At 43.2% G+C, this 20,906-nt stretch overlaps 1 protein-coding gene across 1 annotated transcript in view; it reads right to left on the bottom strand.

Moving 5' to 3' along the window:
- LOC147897746 (adaptin family protein) overlaps positions 1–20,906 on the bottom strand; it is a 133,482-nt gene that overhangs the window by 52,575 nt on the left and 60,001 nt on the right. The window contains exons 5-7 of the mRNA XM_087380359.1: positions 20,362–20,590; positions 16,910–17,076; positions 9,889–10,098 (exon numbers count right to left, since the gene is read on the bottom strand). Coding sequence (XP_087236485.1) covers positions 9,889–10,098; positions 16,910–17,076; positions 20,362–20,590 — 606 coding nt within the window. The remainder of the gene's footprint in view (positions 1–9,888; positions 10,099–16,909; positions 17,077–20,361; positions 20,591–20,906) is intronic.

The raw sequence follows: 20,906 nt of genomic DNA, 5'->3' as shown, positions 1-20,906 counted from the left end.
TTCCTCCATTCTCTCTTCAGCCTTGGACAGAGCCCAACCATCTGTGCAAAAGTAATATCCACCTTTCTGTTAGACAAATCAGCAATCAAATCATATTCAGCCTGCTCCTTCCCCAAGGGATAATCAGCTGTTTTGTACTTCTGTCTGGGCTTCCTTACCTTTTTCCTCTGGTAAGTAACAACATCTTCAGCCTGCTTACTCTTTTTAACACTTGGCTCTCCTTCTTCATCCCTGTCTCTCTTCCAAAGAGGCAAAACATCCAAATCACTCTCTTCCAATCCAAGCACGCTGACAAACTGGCCTTTCCCCTTATCTTCAAAAGAAACCTTCTTTACTCCGTTACTACTTGAAGGTCCAGGCTCTCTCCACTCCATGATCAGTTGACCTGTCATTTAAATTTGAAGGAAGTGGGTACACATCACCGCCAACTCTGGGGGGCTTATCACATTGTGTACTATAATGTCCCCAATCTAGACAATTGAAACATTGCACATACGGAGCATACACTCCCCGTCCTCTCCCGGCTTGCAAAGGTGCTTGAACACTTGAATTAGATGCATTACCTGCTCCTCTACCACCTGGAGTCCGACCTCGTCCTCTTCCTGCCATAAGGTTTAAGCTGATATTCTTCATTAATTCAGCCATTTCATGAATTTCATCCTTCATTGATCCCTCTTTCTTTTCTTCTGGCCTCACTGGCTCAATTACATTCTACACAGGCATCTCCATAACAGAAGGAACAACGGGCATGCCATACTCCAACTGAATTATCCTTCTTTGCTTCCTCTCTTTCTCCTTAGCCACTCTCAGGGCTTCCTCAAAAGTTGGCAGGTCCTTCACCTCAACCTTCACCCGTATCTCAGGCTTTAATCCTGCAATAAATCTATCCTTCTTTATGACACAAGGTGGTACTTCTAGCAGAAGAATTGACTGCCATTTATTCCACATGACCATAAATCTACTCACATAATCATCCACAGTTTGGTCTTTCCTTTGATGCAAAGCACATAACTCCCTCCATACTCCATTTGCATCCCTAGTACATGCAAACCGTGCTAAAAAACCACTTCTTACCTCTCCATAAGTGAGATTCCTGCGTTCTCCTCGCTCATTTTGAAAACTGGCCTGAAATTCCTGCAACCATGTACGGGCTTCTCCCATCAAGCAAAAAAATAAAATTTGCAGCAACACTTCGGGTGCATTTCTGTCTTTTACAAGAGCTGTGAACTCCATACTCTCGATAAACTTTTCGGGGTCTTCATTGGGTAAACCATAAAATCTTGCAAAATCTTGAGCCATTTTCCAAGATCACTGAGTACTCTTTGACTTGGGTGGACTTTCACTCACCAAAACAAAGACTCTCCCAAGCAGGATCGCCAACACAATGATGTGAAAAAAAAAGAAACACAGGACTGTCCTCAGACAAACACAAAACGACTCAGTACTTTACTGCTGACCCCATACAATCATATCCACTTCTTCGGATCCAGCTCTAGAGACAAAATCGTATCTTCAAGACTTCACCAGGATCAGTACTATAATGTGGTAGCTCTCAAGGTAGAGCTTATGCACCAACTTTCAGAGCGGGTATCCAGAGCACACAAGTAACAAGTCAACCTCCCACACAATCTGACTAGAACACACCCACACTCTTTAAAAGAGGGGAAAGCCACGAATCCACAGCCCACTGCTCATTGGCCAGCTAGACCCCCAAGCTCACAAGCTGTTCACAAGAGGAACTGGCGGGTACCATCATCTATAAATCTGTAAGTACATTCACCGAACAAGCAGCCTACAATTGTACGTACGACAGCAGGCCCGTACAACCACACAGTAATCCGTACAGTCTGCATTTAATGGCGATCGTCCTCCGTACAGCTCGTAGAAGACATCTTTAATAACTCGTACGTGCCCGTTCAGCCTGCAATCAAGGCACCGTACTACCAGCCCGTACCAATCGACAATTACACCGTACAATCTCGTACTGCACACCGTACAAAGCCCACGCTTCAAATTCCGTACCAGCCCATACTACTCATAGGCGCTCACCCTTTGCTTATGCACACGCTCACAGTCTCTTTCATCTACGGAATCCCTCTCCTACAGTGTAGCCCTTCAATCAACACCGCTGCGATCCTTGCGCTGCTCTCTCCTCTTCACCCTAGGAGCCTCCCACCATCGCACCAGCTCTTCGTACAGCTCGTCCGCTCTTCACCAACTCCTCCCGCTATCTCCTGCCTCTTCTCCTTTATCTGCCAGCCCAAGACTCCACGTAGCATGCTCGCTCATCAACCAGAAGCCTCCTTCTTCTATTACGTAGCCACATGTATGAGCACGATGCCTTCTCAATCAGTCCAGCCACCTCAGCCTAATCTGCCACCTCAGTAGTGACATTTTACCACTCTCAAGACATTTCCCCCAAATCACATTAAATGCACATTTTGGACCTTTAGTCACACAATTCCCACACACATTAGCATGCACATTAAAGCTTGCATGCACCTCCATACACACACATGAAAAGCCCCTTGACATGGGCACCAGAACACATCAAATTCCCATAACATATAAGACCACAGTGACTCAGGAAAATATAAAAAAAACCCTTCATGACTTGACTTAACATGACCCCAAAAACATTTCATTTGACCACACACTAGACACCCTTGCTCTGAAAGTCTGGTACAACCACATTGCATTTCATCATTTCCCTAATAAGTCCCTGCAAAAAAACTTTTAGTCTTTCAAGTTCAAAATAAAAAGGTCTTTTACATGTGCAGCCAGTTACATTGGCTTATTCACACACAACCCGCAAATTAACACTATCATGTGTTTAGTGTCTACCCTCATGCACAATCTATGTGGAGAAAAATATATACAGATTTTATCCTATCAACGCGACCATGCAATGAAGGACCAATATGCTCAGCACGAGGATTTCTGAAGGATTGAAGACCAATGTCTTATGGACATTGGTCTATGAGAGTATCATGCTCAGGACGATGTCCATAAGACATTGGTCTTCAATCCTTGAGAAATCCTCGTGCTGAGCATATTGATCCTTCATTGCATCCAACTTGCCGTGGTAGGCAATGATTACTGCTGACAACCTGAAGTTTCTTTGGCAATGCATCAGCCACTATATTCTTTTTATCCTCCACATGCACTATCTGAAAGTGAAATATGGGTAAGAAATTGGCCCAATGCATAGGCTTCTCAGATAACTTTGTCTAAGTGAGGAAACATCTCAAAGACTAATGATCTGTCTGCATTGTGAAATCAGCCCCCACTAAATACTGCTTCCATGTAGCTAGGGCATGAATTACAGCCAGTAATTCCTTCTCATAAATTCCAAGATGTCTTTCATCCATCCTGCAAAATCCTACTCTCATGGGCCACCACATGTCCATCCTACATAATGACCGCTCTAAGGCCATTCTTTCCACCTGCATCTAGATACTTGGGCAATAAAATCTTTTCGGAGATCTGGTAAGATGAATACTTGATCCGAAGAGAGCTTTTCCTTTAGCATCTCAAATGCTGCAATTTGATGCTCCCTTCTTCTGCATTGCATAGAGGGGTAAAGCAATTTCAGAAAAGTGGCGTATGCACCGCCTGTCGTACAAGCATAAGCCCAAAAAGCTTTGTACTTCATGCAAGTTTTTCAACTGTGGCCAATTGCACATTGCTTCAATCTTAGCAGTGTCCATGCGCACTCCATCCTTGGAGACAATGTGTACCAAAAAGTGAATGTCTAGCATAAAGAATTCACTCTTCTTTGCATTTATGACTAGCTTGTGTCTGCTCAGTTCTGCAAATACCATGCTAGAGTGAATCTCTAGCATAAAGAATTCACTCTTTGCATTTATGACCAGCCTATGTTTGCTGAGTCCTTTGCGTTACGACCAGACTGTGTTTGCTGAGTTCTTTTGAGTACACTCTCATATCATCAAAGAAAGTGTCCACAAAAGATCTATGCTCCCGGAACATTCTGTCCATCATCCGGTTAAAGGTGGCAGGAGCATTCGTAAGCCCAAATGGCATAATCAAGAACTCGTACAGTCCAATGATGGTCCTAAAAGCTGTCTTGGGTGGACACATCCTCTGGACGAATGCGTCTGATGATACCCACTCTTAATATCTATGTGGCTGAAGATAATCAATCCCTCCAATCTATCCGGGATATCATCTACCCTTGGAATGGGAAATCTATTCTTGATGATTATCTCATTCAGTGCACAATAGTCGATGCACATTCTACATGAACCATCCTTTTTCTGCACTAACAACACTGGTGAACAGTAAGGATATGAACTAGGCTGAATCAGCCCCTTCTCTAAAAGATCCCTGACCTAGCTCATGATCTCTTCCTGCTGGGCTGCACTCACCCTATATGCTAGCATGTTTGGTGGAATACTGCTTGGCACTATATCAATCCCAAGATCCTCAGGCCTCTCAAGTGGGAGTTCCCCCCGCAATGAGTCAAAAATTAAGAAAATCTGTCTGTTCTTTATCCAGCTTAGAGATAACAAATTGTGGATCGTCAGCCTTAGTATCCTTTGCAAAAACTAAATATGCAGAAATATGGTGTTTCATTACTAAAAAGCAAATAGCTGAAGTAGGTACAACAGGGACTGACTCTTCCTGAAGTTTGATATCCGATACATGTGTCTTCCCTCTATGCTCCAAAGTAATCTTCCGATTATATGTATCCACCAAAGCATGAACTCTATGATACCAAGGCATACCCAGCAAAACATCACAGCCCTCAAGAGGCATAATATAAAATTCATTGCTGTCCACAAAGCTCTCAATGTGCATGTAGAGCTTTCCAACGATAGGCATGACCAGAGTGCTAAATCCAAGACAAGCCAAGCCTGCCTTGCTCATAGGGCTAGACTTAAAAGAAGTTTTCATAAACTCGGCAAACCTTGGGTCCTGCGTGAGATGAGCAAGTGCTCCCACTGCACTTAGCAGCTGTGCTTTACACAATGCATCAGCCCCCTCTACATCCTCAGCATCATTAGACCCTCTAGCATTCACACCAAGAGCATTTACAGCTCGCTGTCCATCAGCATTTTGAGCATCCTGAGAAGTTCCCTCATTCATTGGCTGTGCATCCTGCACCTACTGAGAGGACTCTTCTTCCATATCCCAATCATCATCCGTAAGTGACATATCTACTGAATGTCTCTTTGCTGTAATCCAATTACAGTAGGCAATACTTCACCAGAGACAATCACAAGCTCACCTCCTTAAGAAAGATGGTGATGTCCCAGCAATGGAACCACGAAACCGGCCTCAAGGCCAACAAGAGGGGGTGATTGACAACTAACCAGCTGATGCTTTCACATCAATAAAACTAAGCAAATATTGCAAATACAAATTGGGAGCTAGAGTGCTCCTACTCAAGAAAAAAAACATAGATTGGCCCCAAACCCTTGGTGCCCCTTTCGGTATTTCTTTATTATTTGGAGAACCTTGTAGGTAAGATACACAGTGGAATCAACCACACTTACATTCAATGCACATCCCACTCTCAGTAGGCATCAGTGTCCCAAGCAACAACCTGTTGGACTCTGCTCACCCCATACATTCTAATAGGCATTCAAATCAGTCCCCAATACTAGCATGAAGCCCGAAGCTGCTATTAGTAATCCAAACGGGATCACAAACTCTCTTGCCAACCTCTAATGCCCACTGGACCACTGATGTGCCCTAAGGAATGAACGAAATCATTCAACCTTGAGAGCTTGCATCTTTGAAACAACCATGCATCACTATGCCCGTAGTGGATCTCCAAAACAGCTCACAGCCAAGAGCCATCTCCGAGGTGCATGTGTGAAATCCTACCCAGCCTAGAGCATCCAACAAAGCTCATTCTCGAGCTTATGCATACCAACACAAAGACAATCTTCCCATGCTACCACACTGGCAGCAGCTGTCCATGCAACCAAGGCAAACTACTCATGCAAACTCTGATACTGCCTGCACACCCGTGTTGTAACAGTCCGTACAGATCTTTTCCTGGCCATACAAGAGCAGTCCATACACAGCCTATGCACCCGTACAGCACATAGTACACTAGCCCATAATACACGTACGTAAGGTGGCCACGCAGTCACCAGTACACAAGCATGGAGTTCCGAGCCCATGCTCTCGAATGCCGATCTTGACCAGCCCAAGGCCCTGTGAGAAATGTACGGACTTTAGCACCTGTTAGAGTTTGCCGTACGGACAGTCTGTACTCCAAGGCTACTATTCTGAGGACCAGCTTCCATCATACAACAAGCTGTTCACCCTGGTCAACCCCCACCTGATCCTTTTCTGTGCACCCCAATCGTCGTATCATGTCGTACGAAAATCTTTGTGTTATGTGAACTCCTCCTCGTTCCATGGCTAGCCTTACATGAATCTCCTCGGTCCTTCCACAGGGTTCCTTGCTTGTGCACTTGGGTGCAAGGTGATAACTGCCTTCATCGACAAAGTGCAAATAGATCCCTATTGTCGGAGACTTTGTCGTATGTCATGACCCCATTGTGAGCCATTGTCTAGGGACAGTGAGGCACGAGCTACGTAGGTCAGCCTCTCAGCCTTAGGTCAAGTTAGAAGTCAAGTCCTTGTTCACTACTACCCACTGGAGAATAGTAGGTTAGTGTTTCCATCTTAGGGATTTAGTTAGGTCTAGGTAGGAGCCCGGAAGGGCCCCCAAGGCCTGGACCAAGAAATCGGGACAGGAGCAGCCAAGGAAGGAGCCTCAGAAGGGCCCCTAAGGCAGCTCTCCATCAAAGAAATGGGCTGGGAGAGGGCAGCTTTTATAGGCTGCCTTGTGCCCCTTCATAGGCAGCTTGGAGGGGGGGCTTTTATGGCCCAACCAGACAACTGGCTGGTCAGCTATTTTTGGTTGGTTGGGGCCAGCCAACAGCCCCTCCAGCCCCTTATAAAAAGGGAGGCTTGCTGCCTTCAGCATTCAGAGTCCCTCAGTCCCATCCTCCCTCTCCAGCCTTAGAGCAGCCCACATCCCTCCAAAGATCCCCTGCAAGACAGCAGCAAGTTCAGCAATACATTGGGTGATTCCAATAGAGTGCCTACGCAGCTCCATAGCCAGGGCTCGAAGTAGAGCTTTTTCAGCAGCTTTCTTTTTCCAGTTTTCAGCTCTATCTTCAGCTCTCTTTAGCTCCATATCTCTTAGCTTCCATATAGATCTCTCAAGCTCCATATCTCAGATTTCCATCTTCCCTTCATCTCTCTCTCACGCAGCTCCGCTGCATGCCCGGGGACAACACAAGCCTCTTCAATACCCTTGCACAGTGGTCTACATCTATAGTGTGGGCAGTGTTGGTCTTGGCTGAGATTGGGTTGCTTCTCAAGCATTCGTGGGTCAACTCTCAGTGTCAAGGGTCATCCTCAAAGTTGCATCCCGTGCTATCTGAAGGAGTATTATTTGTATATTTTACAGTTCTCGAAGTATGAAGTAAATTCTTCCCTATTTGGGGAAGGGGCCCCTCAATGGGTACAGGGACCCAATCTGGTGTCGTGTACATTCTCTCTCTAACCCAACTCTCTCTCTCTCTTCCTCTTTATGGTGCATATTCATACGGCTCGCAAAACACCTTAAAGAAGGTCTCACTGCAATTACATGATCATTAACTGTTCCATGTTACATTGCTAATTCCATCCCAAGAATGGGAAATGCCACATGGCATCCCCCTTTTTATTTGCCCCCATTGGCCCCCTCTAGTCGGGCAATTTTTAGGCCCCACCAATGGCCTAAATTGAATTCTAAGAGTCCCTTGCCCTCCCTCTTTGGACCAATCCACAAATTTACCCCTAAGGCACTAATCTTGAAGGGGAGCTTTGCACACCCACATCCATGGCTTTTCCAAGGTCTTGCACACATGCAAGTTCAAACTCACGCCCTCTTGACAGCTAGTCAAAACATATGTATATCTGGGGTCCATCTTCATAGACCCCAAGTTTTCCAGGTACATTTCCAACACATACTCACAAGATCACTCCTCTTTGATACCGTCGTCTGACCAGCAGCCCTATATGCAAGATCTTTAGAGAGGACGAGTGGACTGGTTTTAAGAGGTTGCAAGTCATGATGTTGGCCGATGATCCAGGGGAGAAAATGTACTCCACATGACATTATCGTAGCAGTATTTGCAACAAGACTCCTCCACACAGATGTGTCTTTCCATATCCATTACCTACATAGATCGCGTCAAAAGTACGAATGGGTAGATGCAAGCGACAGAGATTAACATGGTTGGCTCTCTCATCATCTATGTAGCTTGCAGCCCAGGGAGATGAGCAGTGTTGGTGCACGCAAGCCTCTAAATGGTTTGGTTCACAAGGAATGTCTATTGATTCACTGAACACTCTCTTCTATGCTTGACACAGCAAGAGCTTCATCAAGTAATTCTGGATGATCAATGGCAAGTATAAACCCACAGGACATAGGTATCTCCCTCGCAACAACATGCGATGAAAATGGCCTTTAACAAAGCCCATTTCCTCCAGCTCAGTGATTATCACCACACCTAATACTTTCGAAGGGGTCTATCAGAAATGAAATAAAATGCTTGTCTCAAATTCACGGGAGACCCGTTAGGATCTACAAGACTGCAAAAAAAGGCAAGCATAAAATATAAGGTCCAGAGAGTTCAAGACAGAACTCCGCTGAACAAGATAAACAATAAACAATCTGCACTTCGAGTACCCAACTCAGTCTAAAGTTATAGAGACAATTTAAAAAAAATACAATCAAGTAGTAAAACAAGAGAAAACTAGTAGCAAAGTGTATGGACATATGTGGTCCAGGAGAGGGCTGCATATACCTACAAGCCTCCCAGTCTCTGGTGAAAGAATGTATGGGGTCGCTAAGATCCCCCCAGTGGTTAGTGCTCGCTCATAGATGCTAGGAGTCCGTCCGCATATCGTGTGCCAATCTGATCGCCGAGTATCCGTGACACTACCATATAAAGCTTGTCCTCAGTCGAACTGCGCGCACAGATTTTACAGAGCCTCCTCTGCCTAGTGGCGTCTAAACGTCCATCTACCAGTCTCTACCTCCAGGTCATAGGAGCTGACTCTAAATCTGCAAATATATGTCAACATGGGGTTGGTCTCTTTCTTGTTAAACTCCATTTCCCCTTACATCCTTTCCACAAAGTGTCCACCAGTTTCTGCTGCACAAAGTCCCGTATGACCATTGGCTACTTTCTTCTCAGGTAAATCTTGGCTTGAGATATCCCACCTTTCCAAACAGTTATTTGCCTCTTTGAACCATCTTTTTCTCTCACATGCGACACCTCCCAAAAGGGAAAATATCTTGAAACACCCCTACATGGTAAGTCATGACCATGGAAATAAAAGAGACAGAGACAATACCATTGACTAAACAGACACTATAATATCCCACCACCACCCCCCCCCTAAATAAATACAACGATAACAGAACTATGAATTTAATCTGCTTTCCTTGCTCTGAATATTCTAAAAACTTTTTCTATACTTCAAATCTATTTCTTTGCATAACCTTCATCATTATATACATGCAGAGTGAATCTGGCATAAAACCTTCCAATGGAGCTGGACTGCTATAACATTAAATATTTTCACACAACTGTCCACAACCATTTCTAACTTCCAATTTAATCTTTTGTAGCAAAAAGAGACTAAATTGAAAGTGTTCTACGCATGAAACAAAACAATATATATTTGCCATTGTGAGTAGGTGGAGAATCAATTATAATTTCCTAGTTCTTTCATGAATCATGAAATCTTGCTTCAGGAGGCACAAAGATTATGCAGATGTATTGGCTCAAGGGGATACAATCTTTCAATACAAAAATAAAAATTTTATGAACGAAAATAGATTACCTCAGGTGATTCTTCCTCGGACCAGCTTTCAACAAAGCCCTCCAGAACATAGGGAGCATCTGGCATGTCTTGAGCATACTCGCCCAGCATCCACACTAAAGCCGCCTTGGCTTTGGGTTCTTGCACATGCTTGCTACTCACATTCCCCACAACAGCAATACAGTCATGGCTCCATTGTGGATATTTCCTTAGCAAGTCTTTTACCAGCACCTGTACGATTCACCAAAAACATGACAAATAAAAAATGATCATATAAGCAGAAATTCAATGTAATAAAACCAAATCACCAGACATTCCAGATCCAACTGAGGCAATGCAGATCCATAGTCCATGCATCGTTAACACCTGTCTTGAGGACCCTTTAGAGCAGCCTCAAAGGAGATGTTAAACCAACCTTCCATTTCATAAACCAGACATATCTTTAGTTCGCTTTATAGTCCGACTTTAGTAGCATAAGGGCTACAGTTGTTCCAGTTACATACTAGCAGATTTCTATGCATGCACACACTCACAAGCTGCATGAGTGCAACAACTGCACTCGTCATGAATAGATTGCATGTTTCCAATCTTATAAATGTCAGATTATGCAAGAGTAACCTAAATAAAAGCAAAACTTAAAGCAAGTAACGTCAGATTACAAATCAGTCAGCAAAAAATCATTGACAGCATGGATTAACTCATCAAAAGAATGACAAAACATGCAGTAAAGAAAAGACATGTTCTGTCCAATACCCAAGCAAACTGTTCTCTGGTTTGAATGATTGCAGAGCCTTTTTTAACAAAATTTCTAGAAAATCAAGGCCTCCACAAAAAATGCTAGCTTTTTGCCTAGTTCGGTAGTGTCTAAGGAATACCACAGATGTTGATAGGAAAACTTGGTGAGACGTGAGTGACCTCTATAGCTGCCTTGCAATACATGAGCGTGTGACAAGAAATAAAAACTACTGACAATTAACACCTTTCGTCAACACACGTCGCAGCCAACTTTGAACATCTCTACAACCTGTTTACCATTTTCACCAAGCGAGCTTGTTTTTGCGGAGTGCGGAGCAAAGATAAGATCTTTATGCTTCCTTGCCACTATCCACATAAAAAATTCCCTAGAAACCTCGGTTGGCTCCGCTATACGAAGCTTACTCCAGGTTGGCCTGACTCGCGAAAATCAATGCAATGCATTGATTATTATTATACGATAATATTTTCATCATTGATGCTGAGCACTACTAATTTCAGTTTCCACAAGTAGTTTCAAAGATGATTTTGAAATCTATGTCTGCAATTTATTCAAGCCATTCATAGGAGTTTGGAGAGGAACCAGGATCCCCAATGCAGAAAATTATGTTGGATCAAACCCTTGTGTAGCTCCAACACAAGCAATAGCAACATCATGCATCCCCCCCCCCCCCCCCCCCCACACACACACACACACATATGCTATAGTTGACACAATATGCCAGATGCCAATGCACGCAAGTGCTCCCTTCCCGGTGGAATCAACCAATTGCTTCCATTGGCTCAAATAGCCTCAACAATACAATACAAGGTTCAAGATAAAGGACCAACATCCAACTGACACGATTTCATACCCAGTGTAGATACACACACATGCACAGGGAATAAATAAGACTCGTGCAATATGGGAGTACCAGGCTTCCTCCTGATCCCAAGACTCGCAGCCTCCTCCTGAAGCTGCAGTCACACAATTACCCAGACACAGCTCTCTCGTCCAACTGCCTCTGATTCTCCTTTCATCTCCTCCAAACAGCCCAATCCTGGCGGCAATGCCTTTCCCCAACTATTTTCGTGATCAAACACCATCAAAACATGTCGGTTTCACATGCTGTTAGCCAGCCCACAATACCACTGATACCATTGTTTTAATGACCTTGGAATTCCAACCTGGCTGTTTCCCCCTTAACCCTTTCTTATGCATTACTAGGGGTGCCATCACACGTTCCTTGTTTCCATATTATCCAAGCGTTGTCCCACACTGACACCATCCTCCTCGGCAATATCATCCTCTTGCACTAACAACATATCATCATTGTGAAGTTGATCTCGTGCATGTCCACCCCTTGGTTCATCTTGGACTGTGGAATCTTCATATTGGAAATCCGTCGTTTTAGCCTTTGCTTCACGCACCATATGCATAAGCTCATCCCAAGCACCCACCTCTCCATCATGCGATTCTTCATCCTAAATGAATGGTTTTCTTCCTGCTTGGCAATTAGATCAGCTGCTTTTCCTCTTCATTAACATCATTTGCATCCACAACATCATACATACTAACTTCCTTGTCAATAGGTTCCAAGAGATTTGCCTCCTCTTCAAGGATTGCCGTCTCTAACGCATCTTTATAGACATATGCCTAGTCTTCATGCATGTAACTTGCATCATAAGTAATATGTGACGAAGATGGTCGACATTATGAATGAAAACACAACCTGGTACACTTGGATCCTCTTCAAACTAAAGCCTATGGCACATACAAGCTCTCAACTTCCTCTTCATCATCATACTCAAGCACACCTCGCTTCACTTCATTGGTCTCTGCTAGGTATGATTGCTCATTCATCCTCTAAGAGTTGGCATGTCATCAGGACTTCCCCACCCTTGGGGAGTGACAAATCACTAGACATGACAAAAGGTCATTGTCCTTAGCTTGAACACAGCTTGTCACATCATGGCCTTAGTCGGCTTTATTGCATTGCATGCAAACTAATCATTAAAATTGGCAGCTTTTGAAATTAAAACATCGGAAGGAGAAGCACTCCTTGATGCACATGGCAACACACACACATCCAAAAAAGGCTTCATCATAGAGTTCGGAACATAATATTGCTCCATTTTCAAATTGGGCACATCGATTAAACCCAATCTATGTATCTTCCAGTTCTTTGCTTTTGCACGTTGGACGGCTTCATCAAAAGTACCCAATCTCTTACTTGAGCTCTTTTCCCAATCACCAAAGTTCCAAGGGAGCATCCTCGCTGGAAAATTCAGTGAGGTATGTGTGCCCCCAATAGCTGCCTTGCAATACACGAACATGTAGGGAAAAATGAAATAAAATACCGACACTCAAAACGTTTCGTCAACACACCTCGCAACAACTATCAATCATTTACCAATTTTTGGCATTTCTACAACTTGCACTTCTTATTTCAGTTTTCACAAGTAGGTTCAAATATGACTTTGAGATCTACGTTTGCAATTTATTCAAGCCTTTTATTTGGAGTTCGAAGTGGAACCAAGATCCGATGCAGAAAATTATGTCAAATAAACCCCTTGGGTAGCTCCATCACAAGCAATAGCAATTGTTAGGAAATGGAGTCAAGATGAGTGAGTTTTATGTGTGGTTTAATTTGGTGTGTCCTATGGATGCCACGTGTCATATTGGGTGATATCCCATATGCATTTTGGTACTCTTTGTCCAGGGTCTAGATTATATAAGGTTGTACTTGTGATTGTGTGTCACATCATTGAAGTCAACATCAAGCTTTCCCAATGTAAGTCTTTCATTCATTTCGTACTTTTCATTTCTCTTTCAGTCATTCCATTAGTTGCAATCTTTGCTTTCCTCTTCCTAACCTACCTCCTCTTCCCACTCCTCTTTGCTCCAACACATGGTATCAAAGCCAGCTCTCCTCTCCTCCTTTCTCCTTGCTTCTCCAAGGGAATGAGGTTGAGGGAGGCCAAAGGAAGCTACTCTACCTCTTTCCTAACGGAGAGTTCGATCTAGCCTCTTCATTTCCTTCTTCTCCTTCATCGCCTCCTCCTCCTTCATCATCTTCTCCTCTTCCCCTCATGGACGCTCTCCACTTGTCTGCACAAGTCTCTTCCGTACATTGGCTGTGAATATCGGTTCAGGGGCTGCTTGGGATGAAGACGTATTGGAGCTGATTCGTGACGGTTGCGTGGAGCTGAGTCGTCAACTGCCGCTGTCAATTGTGGAGGGGTCATTGCTTAGCACAAGAACCGCCCTTGCTGCAGGTTTGCCGTTGCATTACTTTCTTCAGCTTCTTCTTCATACAGCTGGACCTCCAAGTGTGAAAAACGCCTACAGCAGCACAATCTCTGAGGCCATTTTCTGCTGCATTATGGACGTCAACAAATCAGGTCGTTTTTTCAAGCTTACTTGTCGTATCTACTGTTGAAGAGCTCAACAAATCTGCAGCCATTCTACCCCAACGATTTCACTATTCTTTACCCAAAATTGTGTGTGATGTTGCTGATTTCATTCTCTTGAGAAAATGAGCCATGTGCTGGAGCAGAAAATGCTGAATTTTCAATACATTAGGGGACCTCGCCCTTTCTGCATCTAACTACCTCGTTGCTGCTGATATTGCTGCGTGGAACTGCAAGCATCGATTGGAGGCTGTTTACAGCCAGTTCATGGCATGACGAAGCTCGGATGATTGCAATTCATGAGCAGGACTTCTGGTCGTTCATTTCTCACTACTGTTGGGACTGATTTGATTCCATCTATTTGCTGAGTTCACTTCACACCAAAGTTTGCAATATCTCTCTTCTTTCTTGCTTCATCCTTGATGAAATGGAGTTTTCTAAGCCTGCTATTACTATTGAGAAATTCTCTAGCACGAATTTTCCCACATGACAAACCAAGCTGAGGCTCATTCTTATGAAAGAAGGTGTGTGGAATGTTGTTAGTGGAAAGGACAAAAAGGCTTTAACACATGAGAAGAAAACCCTATAATGGGAAAATCCCAATGACAAAGCTCTTGCTATTATTGGTTTGGATTTGTCTCATGAAGTTATTCATCATTTAGATTTGTGGAAAAAGCTAGAACTCCTGTTTGGTAACAAAATTACCAACTCCAAAAGTTATTCATCATTTAGATTTGTGGAAAAAGCTAGAATGCCTGTTTGGTGACAAAATTACCAACTCCAAAGTATTTCTTAGCCAGGCATTCTTTAAGCTTCAAATGAAGCATGAAGATTCTCTTAATGCACATTTGAATAATATGGAATCTCTCATCACTCAGCTTGATGCGTTGAAGGCCCCTGTTGGGGAAGATGATCAAGTTGTTGTCCTCATTTCCAGCATTGAGGATATTCCTACATATGGCACGGGATATGAAATTTGATGAGATGGTTGTGATGCTTATTGATCATGATAGAAGACATAAGGATGACCATAAGGAAGTGGCATTGTTCTCTAAGGGTAAAAACAAATTCAAAGCCTCTCAAGTGTACGTATTGTAAGAAGCTTGGCCATACAGAGAAACGTTGTATCGTTTGTTTTTATAAGTTTGCCAAGAAACAATCCAAGCACCATACTAACTTGGTTGCAGCTGCCACTACTGAAGAAGAAGAAGAAGAAGAAGAAGACATCCCGACACCAACTCATGCTTTTACTACTGAAATCCGACATCTATCTCTTCCTCAAGGGGAAGATGAGGATGATGATTTTGTTTTCTAAATCTGACCTTGAGTCAATAAAGATTCTCAGCCTTGGATAGTCCTCCTAAAATGATGTACCGCTTTGTTATGTGTGGCTCCATGTCACTAATTAGTCCCGTTTTGGAGCCAAAAGGGGGATGTATTGTGGGAGCCTCATTGTATTAGTCTTTGATGGGGTTTTTTATCAAGCATGGCCGAGTTCCAAGATGTTGGTGTAGCTCCTAGACCTATGAGCTGGTCATGTAGCCATGCTAAGACATGAGCCTCTGAGTCATGTTGAGTCTCAAGCCATAAGAGTACTTGGATCAACCTCTGAAAATGCTCAAACTCTATCCTTTGAGTTACATGGGATGCGCAGATAAGTAGATCCCATCATTACCATGTTCTGTTCTTGGTTCCATTCCAGTAGTCCCTCCATGGGGGGGTGTTAGGAAATGGACTCAAGATGAGTGAGTTTTATGTGTGCTTTAGTCTGGTGTGTCCTATGGATGCCACGTGTCATATTGGGGGATATCCCATATGTGTTAGAAACATGGTGTCAGTGAGAGAGAGATAGGCTAGGAAGTGAAGAAGTGATACTCAAATGAAGACATAATGAAGGCTTTCATTCATTCATCAAGTATATCAAGATAAGTGAAGTACAAGCCTTTTGTAGGCTACTCACTCACACACTAGCACCTAGTGAGTATGGGATAAGTCCCATGATGACACGTGACACTCACACAAGACTCACACATAGACTAGTACTAGATCACCTAGTACTACACACCAACACACTCTTTGACTATGATATCTCCAACACCCCCCTTCAGAGCAAAGAGGTGTGAGACCCAACACGCAAGAGTAGACCGATCCCCCCTCCACCGCAATACTGCAAAGAGCAAGTCCAACTATCCAACACCTCCCGTGTGATAGTGACTTCTCAGTCAGCTTGCGACCGAAAAGGGCAAGCCATCACTCATCACCCCCCTTACTCTGAACTGGGTGGTCAATATCATCAACCAAAGTAAAAGACAATACATTCATTTTTGGGGGACAACCCAGGGCAGAGTGCCTCTTATGACTCGAAATACATTCACTTTAGAGGGACAACTCAAGGCTGAGAGCCTTTATTTGACTCAACACAAAAACATATAGAGCTAAGCATCATCAGCTTAGAGTGTATTAAAATCAAATGTTTCAGGCCAGATTTGACTACACTTCTCTTCTACCCAAATGTACATCTGAATACGGTCCAGAGATCCTATAGTCACCAAGATTCTTAACTGTATGACAACAATTGGGCTAGTTAAGCCCAGATAAAGCTAGCTCCTGCAAGACAAACACGCTTTCTACATTCAAGGATACGAGTCTTGCTATAAACTGATAATTGTACAATGATCTCTACAAAATGCAACCATTGTTAGTGGCAACTAAGATCAGCACAATTTAAACAGAGCTACGGAAAACTTCGTTGCACTAGATCACATTTAAATAAAATAAGATCACCATTGTTACTTGCAACTAAGATCAGCACAGTATAAACACAGCTACTGAAACTTCTTACAATAGATACACACATGAATGAAGGTGGCATTTGCAAGGACCTTTATACACTGACCAGAGTTTCAGCTGTCACGTAATCCTTCTCCATTTCCAAAAATTGAAGCAACCTGTCCACTATAGCATTTACATCATATTGCTGCAAGGCAATTTTCCCAACTGCTCGAATTGATTCGCGAGCTATGACTACATCAACATTTGCTGCATATTCGCTCAGCTCTGTCACTGCAAAAGCAAGTCATAGTGATGAAGAACACTTCCAATTAAATTTCATCTTTATTGAGAAACAACTATTATTTCTTTTCTTATCCCTGCAAAAATTATCCTTCTATTCCATGGTTGCTCAACTCTCAAAATTACTGGTTAAAGAAACCTTTGGAAATGCACAAGCAAAGCAACAACAAAAAGACAAATCCTAGCCAAATCCTAGCATGCGTTAAAGAAACCTTTGGAAATGCACAAGCAAAGCAAAAGCAAAAAGACAAATCCTAGCCATGTGTCAAAGAACCCGCAAATGCCAGGGCTGAAAATTAAATTGTGACCCCAGGTCTTCAAGAAAGCTCCTGTCAATCCTAAGCCACTTTGGAGGCACAAAATAGATGTCCCAAAAGCCACATCAAGTAACAATAAGATCAGTCCTAACTGATGTGAGGATCTCTAAGGCATTGCTATTACCATTGTAATTGTTCAAAAGGACAATTAAAATGTAGGTATGAAAGGTGATGTGGTGAGATTTTTGTATAATAAGTGAGTCAAGGCTCCATGATTGAGGTGGCAAGGTATCACGTGTCCAACCCTCCCATTTGGATGGCGCCATGAGTGCATTGCTGAGATAAGTGAGCATGAGTCCAAGTTGATAATATAAAAGTATTAGGCAAATAGGACAAGGTGGCCTGCAAGGCATCTAGTTAACATTGTGTGTATTATAAAAATGGGAAGCACATGAATTCCCCTACCTAAACATTGGGGATGAGGTTTTCATTCTTCTGGACAGGCCAACTAAGAGGATGTCGCTATTTATTGAGGAAATCAGCCTCTTATGCCACATGGAAGATACCCCTTCCCATCCAATGCACGTAGAAGGCCAAATCGATTGATGAAGAATTGGCTAAAAATGAAGGATTTAGATATATGCACTTGAATGTAAAGCACATATGCACTCCAATGCATAGCCTCATTGTAAATTACATCTTCCAGTATAGCTAATAGATCCCCCCTCTTCTTGCAATGCTCTTGGTGTCTTTCTCATTTCCTCGATATCCGACGAATCTGTTATTTCCATCGCGTGAATTAAAATCGATGGAGGATAACTTCCTATCGAGAACCAATTGTAGAGGAGCTTCCCCATCTCTAGTCTCAAAGGACAAAAAGGGATTGGAAAGCCCCATTGGGTTAGCTTGGAGGAAGGTGCAAAGAATGTCACTTCCCTTGTCTCCTCCCTTTCTCCTATGCTCCTCTTCAAACACTCTTTCACAATGCATCGTACCTCCCATCTCCTATAATGACTCTCCCCGCCCGGTCTCTTTCATGAAGATTGCTCGCACTCTCATGGCCATGTACATACTCCGCCTCCTTTTTCATATCTCCATATGAGCTTCACCCGCAATGCATCTTTCGGTTAGTGCCACCTTGATGGGTGATGGCAATGATTCTGACGACTCAATGAAATGGCGCTCGCATCCCTTACATTTTTGGTATTGCTGTTGAAATTTGAATCACGGTGATGGGTAGGCCTATAGATGTTGGTCATGGCTTTTGTCTTAGATGGAAACCCACACGATCATTTGTGTCCCTCTCTCCCCTCTTTATAAAGCCCTACTGAGCCACACGATGCCGCTGCTGTTGAACCACTTGATGCCACTACCTACTCACGCTCACACACACGGATTGCTTCAGTGGAATAGTTCAGATTGTCTCTCGCTCTCTACTATTGCTAACCATAATCCACATCCTCCAAATCAATACTTTCCTCGTGTGTTTCCTCATGTATTTCCTCTTCAACAATGACCTTTCCTTTTCTCACCCTTTTCTCACTTTCACTAACCATTTTATCTCTTTCTGGACTCGTCATTATAAAAATGAGAATTATCCAGTTAGCGTAAAGCAAAAAGCTTTAACAAAGAGAGAACAATGTATTTTCCACCTCCCTATTATTTGTTTGGGGCCTTGGATTTGTCTTCAAAGTCAACTCGCTCTTTTCCTTCACGTGCGATCCTTTTTTTCGGTCTCGCTCTTCCACACCAATCCGCTAAATCTAGATGCCTTAAATTGGTCCTTTGCTTTGAATTTGGAGAGGCTAATGAGTTGAAAGAGCTATGGGCCTTGAGCCTTAAAGAGAGAGAGAGAGGGGTGGATGGCTTTGAGAGAGAGAGATGAGGGGTAAATGGCCTTGATGATGTGGCTTTGTTTTTAAAAATAAAGGTTTTAACTTTGTATGACATGGCTCTCTCTCTCTTTCCTTTCCATAGGCCAACGAATCGGCACCAATCTTCTCTGTTGGATTCTCCACGTAATCGCAGCTGCAATAGATCACTTTTGGAGCTACAGTCAAGCTGGAAAGGGTGGGTCTTTCCTTTTGGAAAGTCCCCAATCTATACCACTGAATTCCAACAGCCTCCACGTCTACATCAAGATCAGCATGACAGCTTTGAGATTTGTGATGACGAACTGAGGCAAGAATAAAAACGTCCAGTAGTCTTATTCTTCCAATGAATTCCATCTCTTAGAGAAGTCATGCCAAGCTTTTACTCCTCAGTTCCCCAAGGACCATCACAATGCTACCACATCACAGTTCCCATCTTCTCCATCGGCTCAAAGATTTCTTTTTTTGTATTGGTGTCTTTATGACTATGGCTATGTTGTATTCGTCTTGGGTGTTGATGCCCGCTTAGAGACTCCTCCCTTTTGGCTCGTTGTATCAGGTTCATTCAGTCTCATAGACACTGCAGTCTTTCGAAGGCTTTATTTAAACTCTTTCTTTCTTTCCTTCAGCCACACATTGACCTCCCCTTCCCTCCACCCTCTGCTTGTCAACTGAGCGTCTCATCACCAGCACCCTCTGCTTCAGCCTCCATCTTGAAATTCTCTGAACAGCCCGTTTTTGGGCTGTCAAGAGCTGCCCAAGACACTAGCGCCCATTGTAGATGCCTGCCTGCCCCCTTGCAGGTTGCACCTCACCACCAGCACCCTTCTTCCTTTTCACCTTGCAGGCCCTGCTCTGGAATAGCCTGCTTTGGTGTTTTTTGACACTGCTGCGACCTGCTTTCTCACCTTGCCTTGAAGCCTGGAATAGCCTGCTTTGGGTATTTTTCGCCGCTGATGCAGCCTGCTTTCTCACCTTGCCTTGAAATCAGCCTGTTCCACCTAGCTTTATTAGGAATAGTATATGCAATTGGAGAAAGATGATAAGCCGTTAGTTAAAAATACATACTCATAACCTGAGGAAATTCAGGGAAAAAAGCATGGATTTGAAAACTGTGAATGATGATGTGAGGAGAATTAAATCTTTACCAATTTCATAAGTGTTGTTTTCATTTGCAACAGCAGTAAGCATCTCTAACTTCAATTTCTTCATGTAAGCCGGATCACTATAGCGGCAATAGAAATGTTTGTAGTCGGAAGAGAAAAGAACAGGTGCTCGCATTACTAACAAGTGAAGATGAGTTAAAACAGCATATGACTGCTCCGTACTTCCCGAGCTGACCAATGTTAACAAAGGAGCCTTGATTCTCTCATATACCTGAAACAAAAGGGAAGCCAATAACCATAACTTGAAAGGAAAAATATTATGACGAGAAGTTAATAACTTCACATGACAAAGACAAATACTATGATAAGAGGCTAATAACTTCACGTGACAATCACTAAAACAATTCCTCTAAGCCAAAGCATGTTTACAAACCCAAAGATCTGATAGTCACAGCCATCACCGACAAATGTGCTTGAAAAGCAGAAGCCAAGCTGACAAAAGAGATGATACATTATATATGAATCTTTAAAACCGTACAAAAAATTCTCAGTTGGTAGAAACTTTGCACTTGCATTCATCACTCATT

The sequence above is a fragment of the Dipteris shenzhenensis genome, chromosome 10 (assembly GCF_047967505.1).
Source record: "Dipteris shenzhenensis isolate YYH24624 ecotype China chromosome 10, Dip_SZ_1.0, whole genome shotgun sequence".
NCBI lineage: Eukaryota > Viridiplantae > Streptophyta > Polypodiopsida > Gleicheniales > Dipteridaceae > Dipteris > Dipteris shenzhenensis.
Note: the sequence above shows the minus strand (reverse complement) of the source record. Positions and strands in the feature narration are given on the sequence as shown.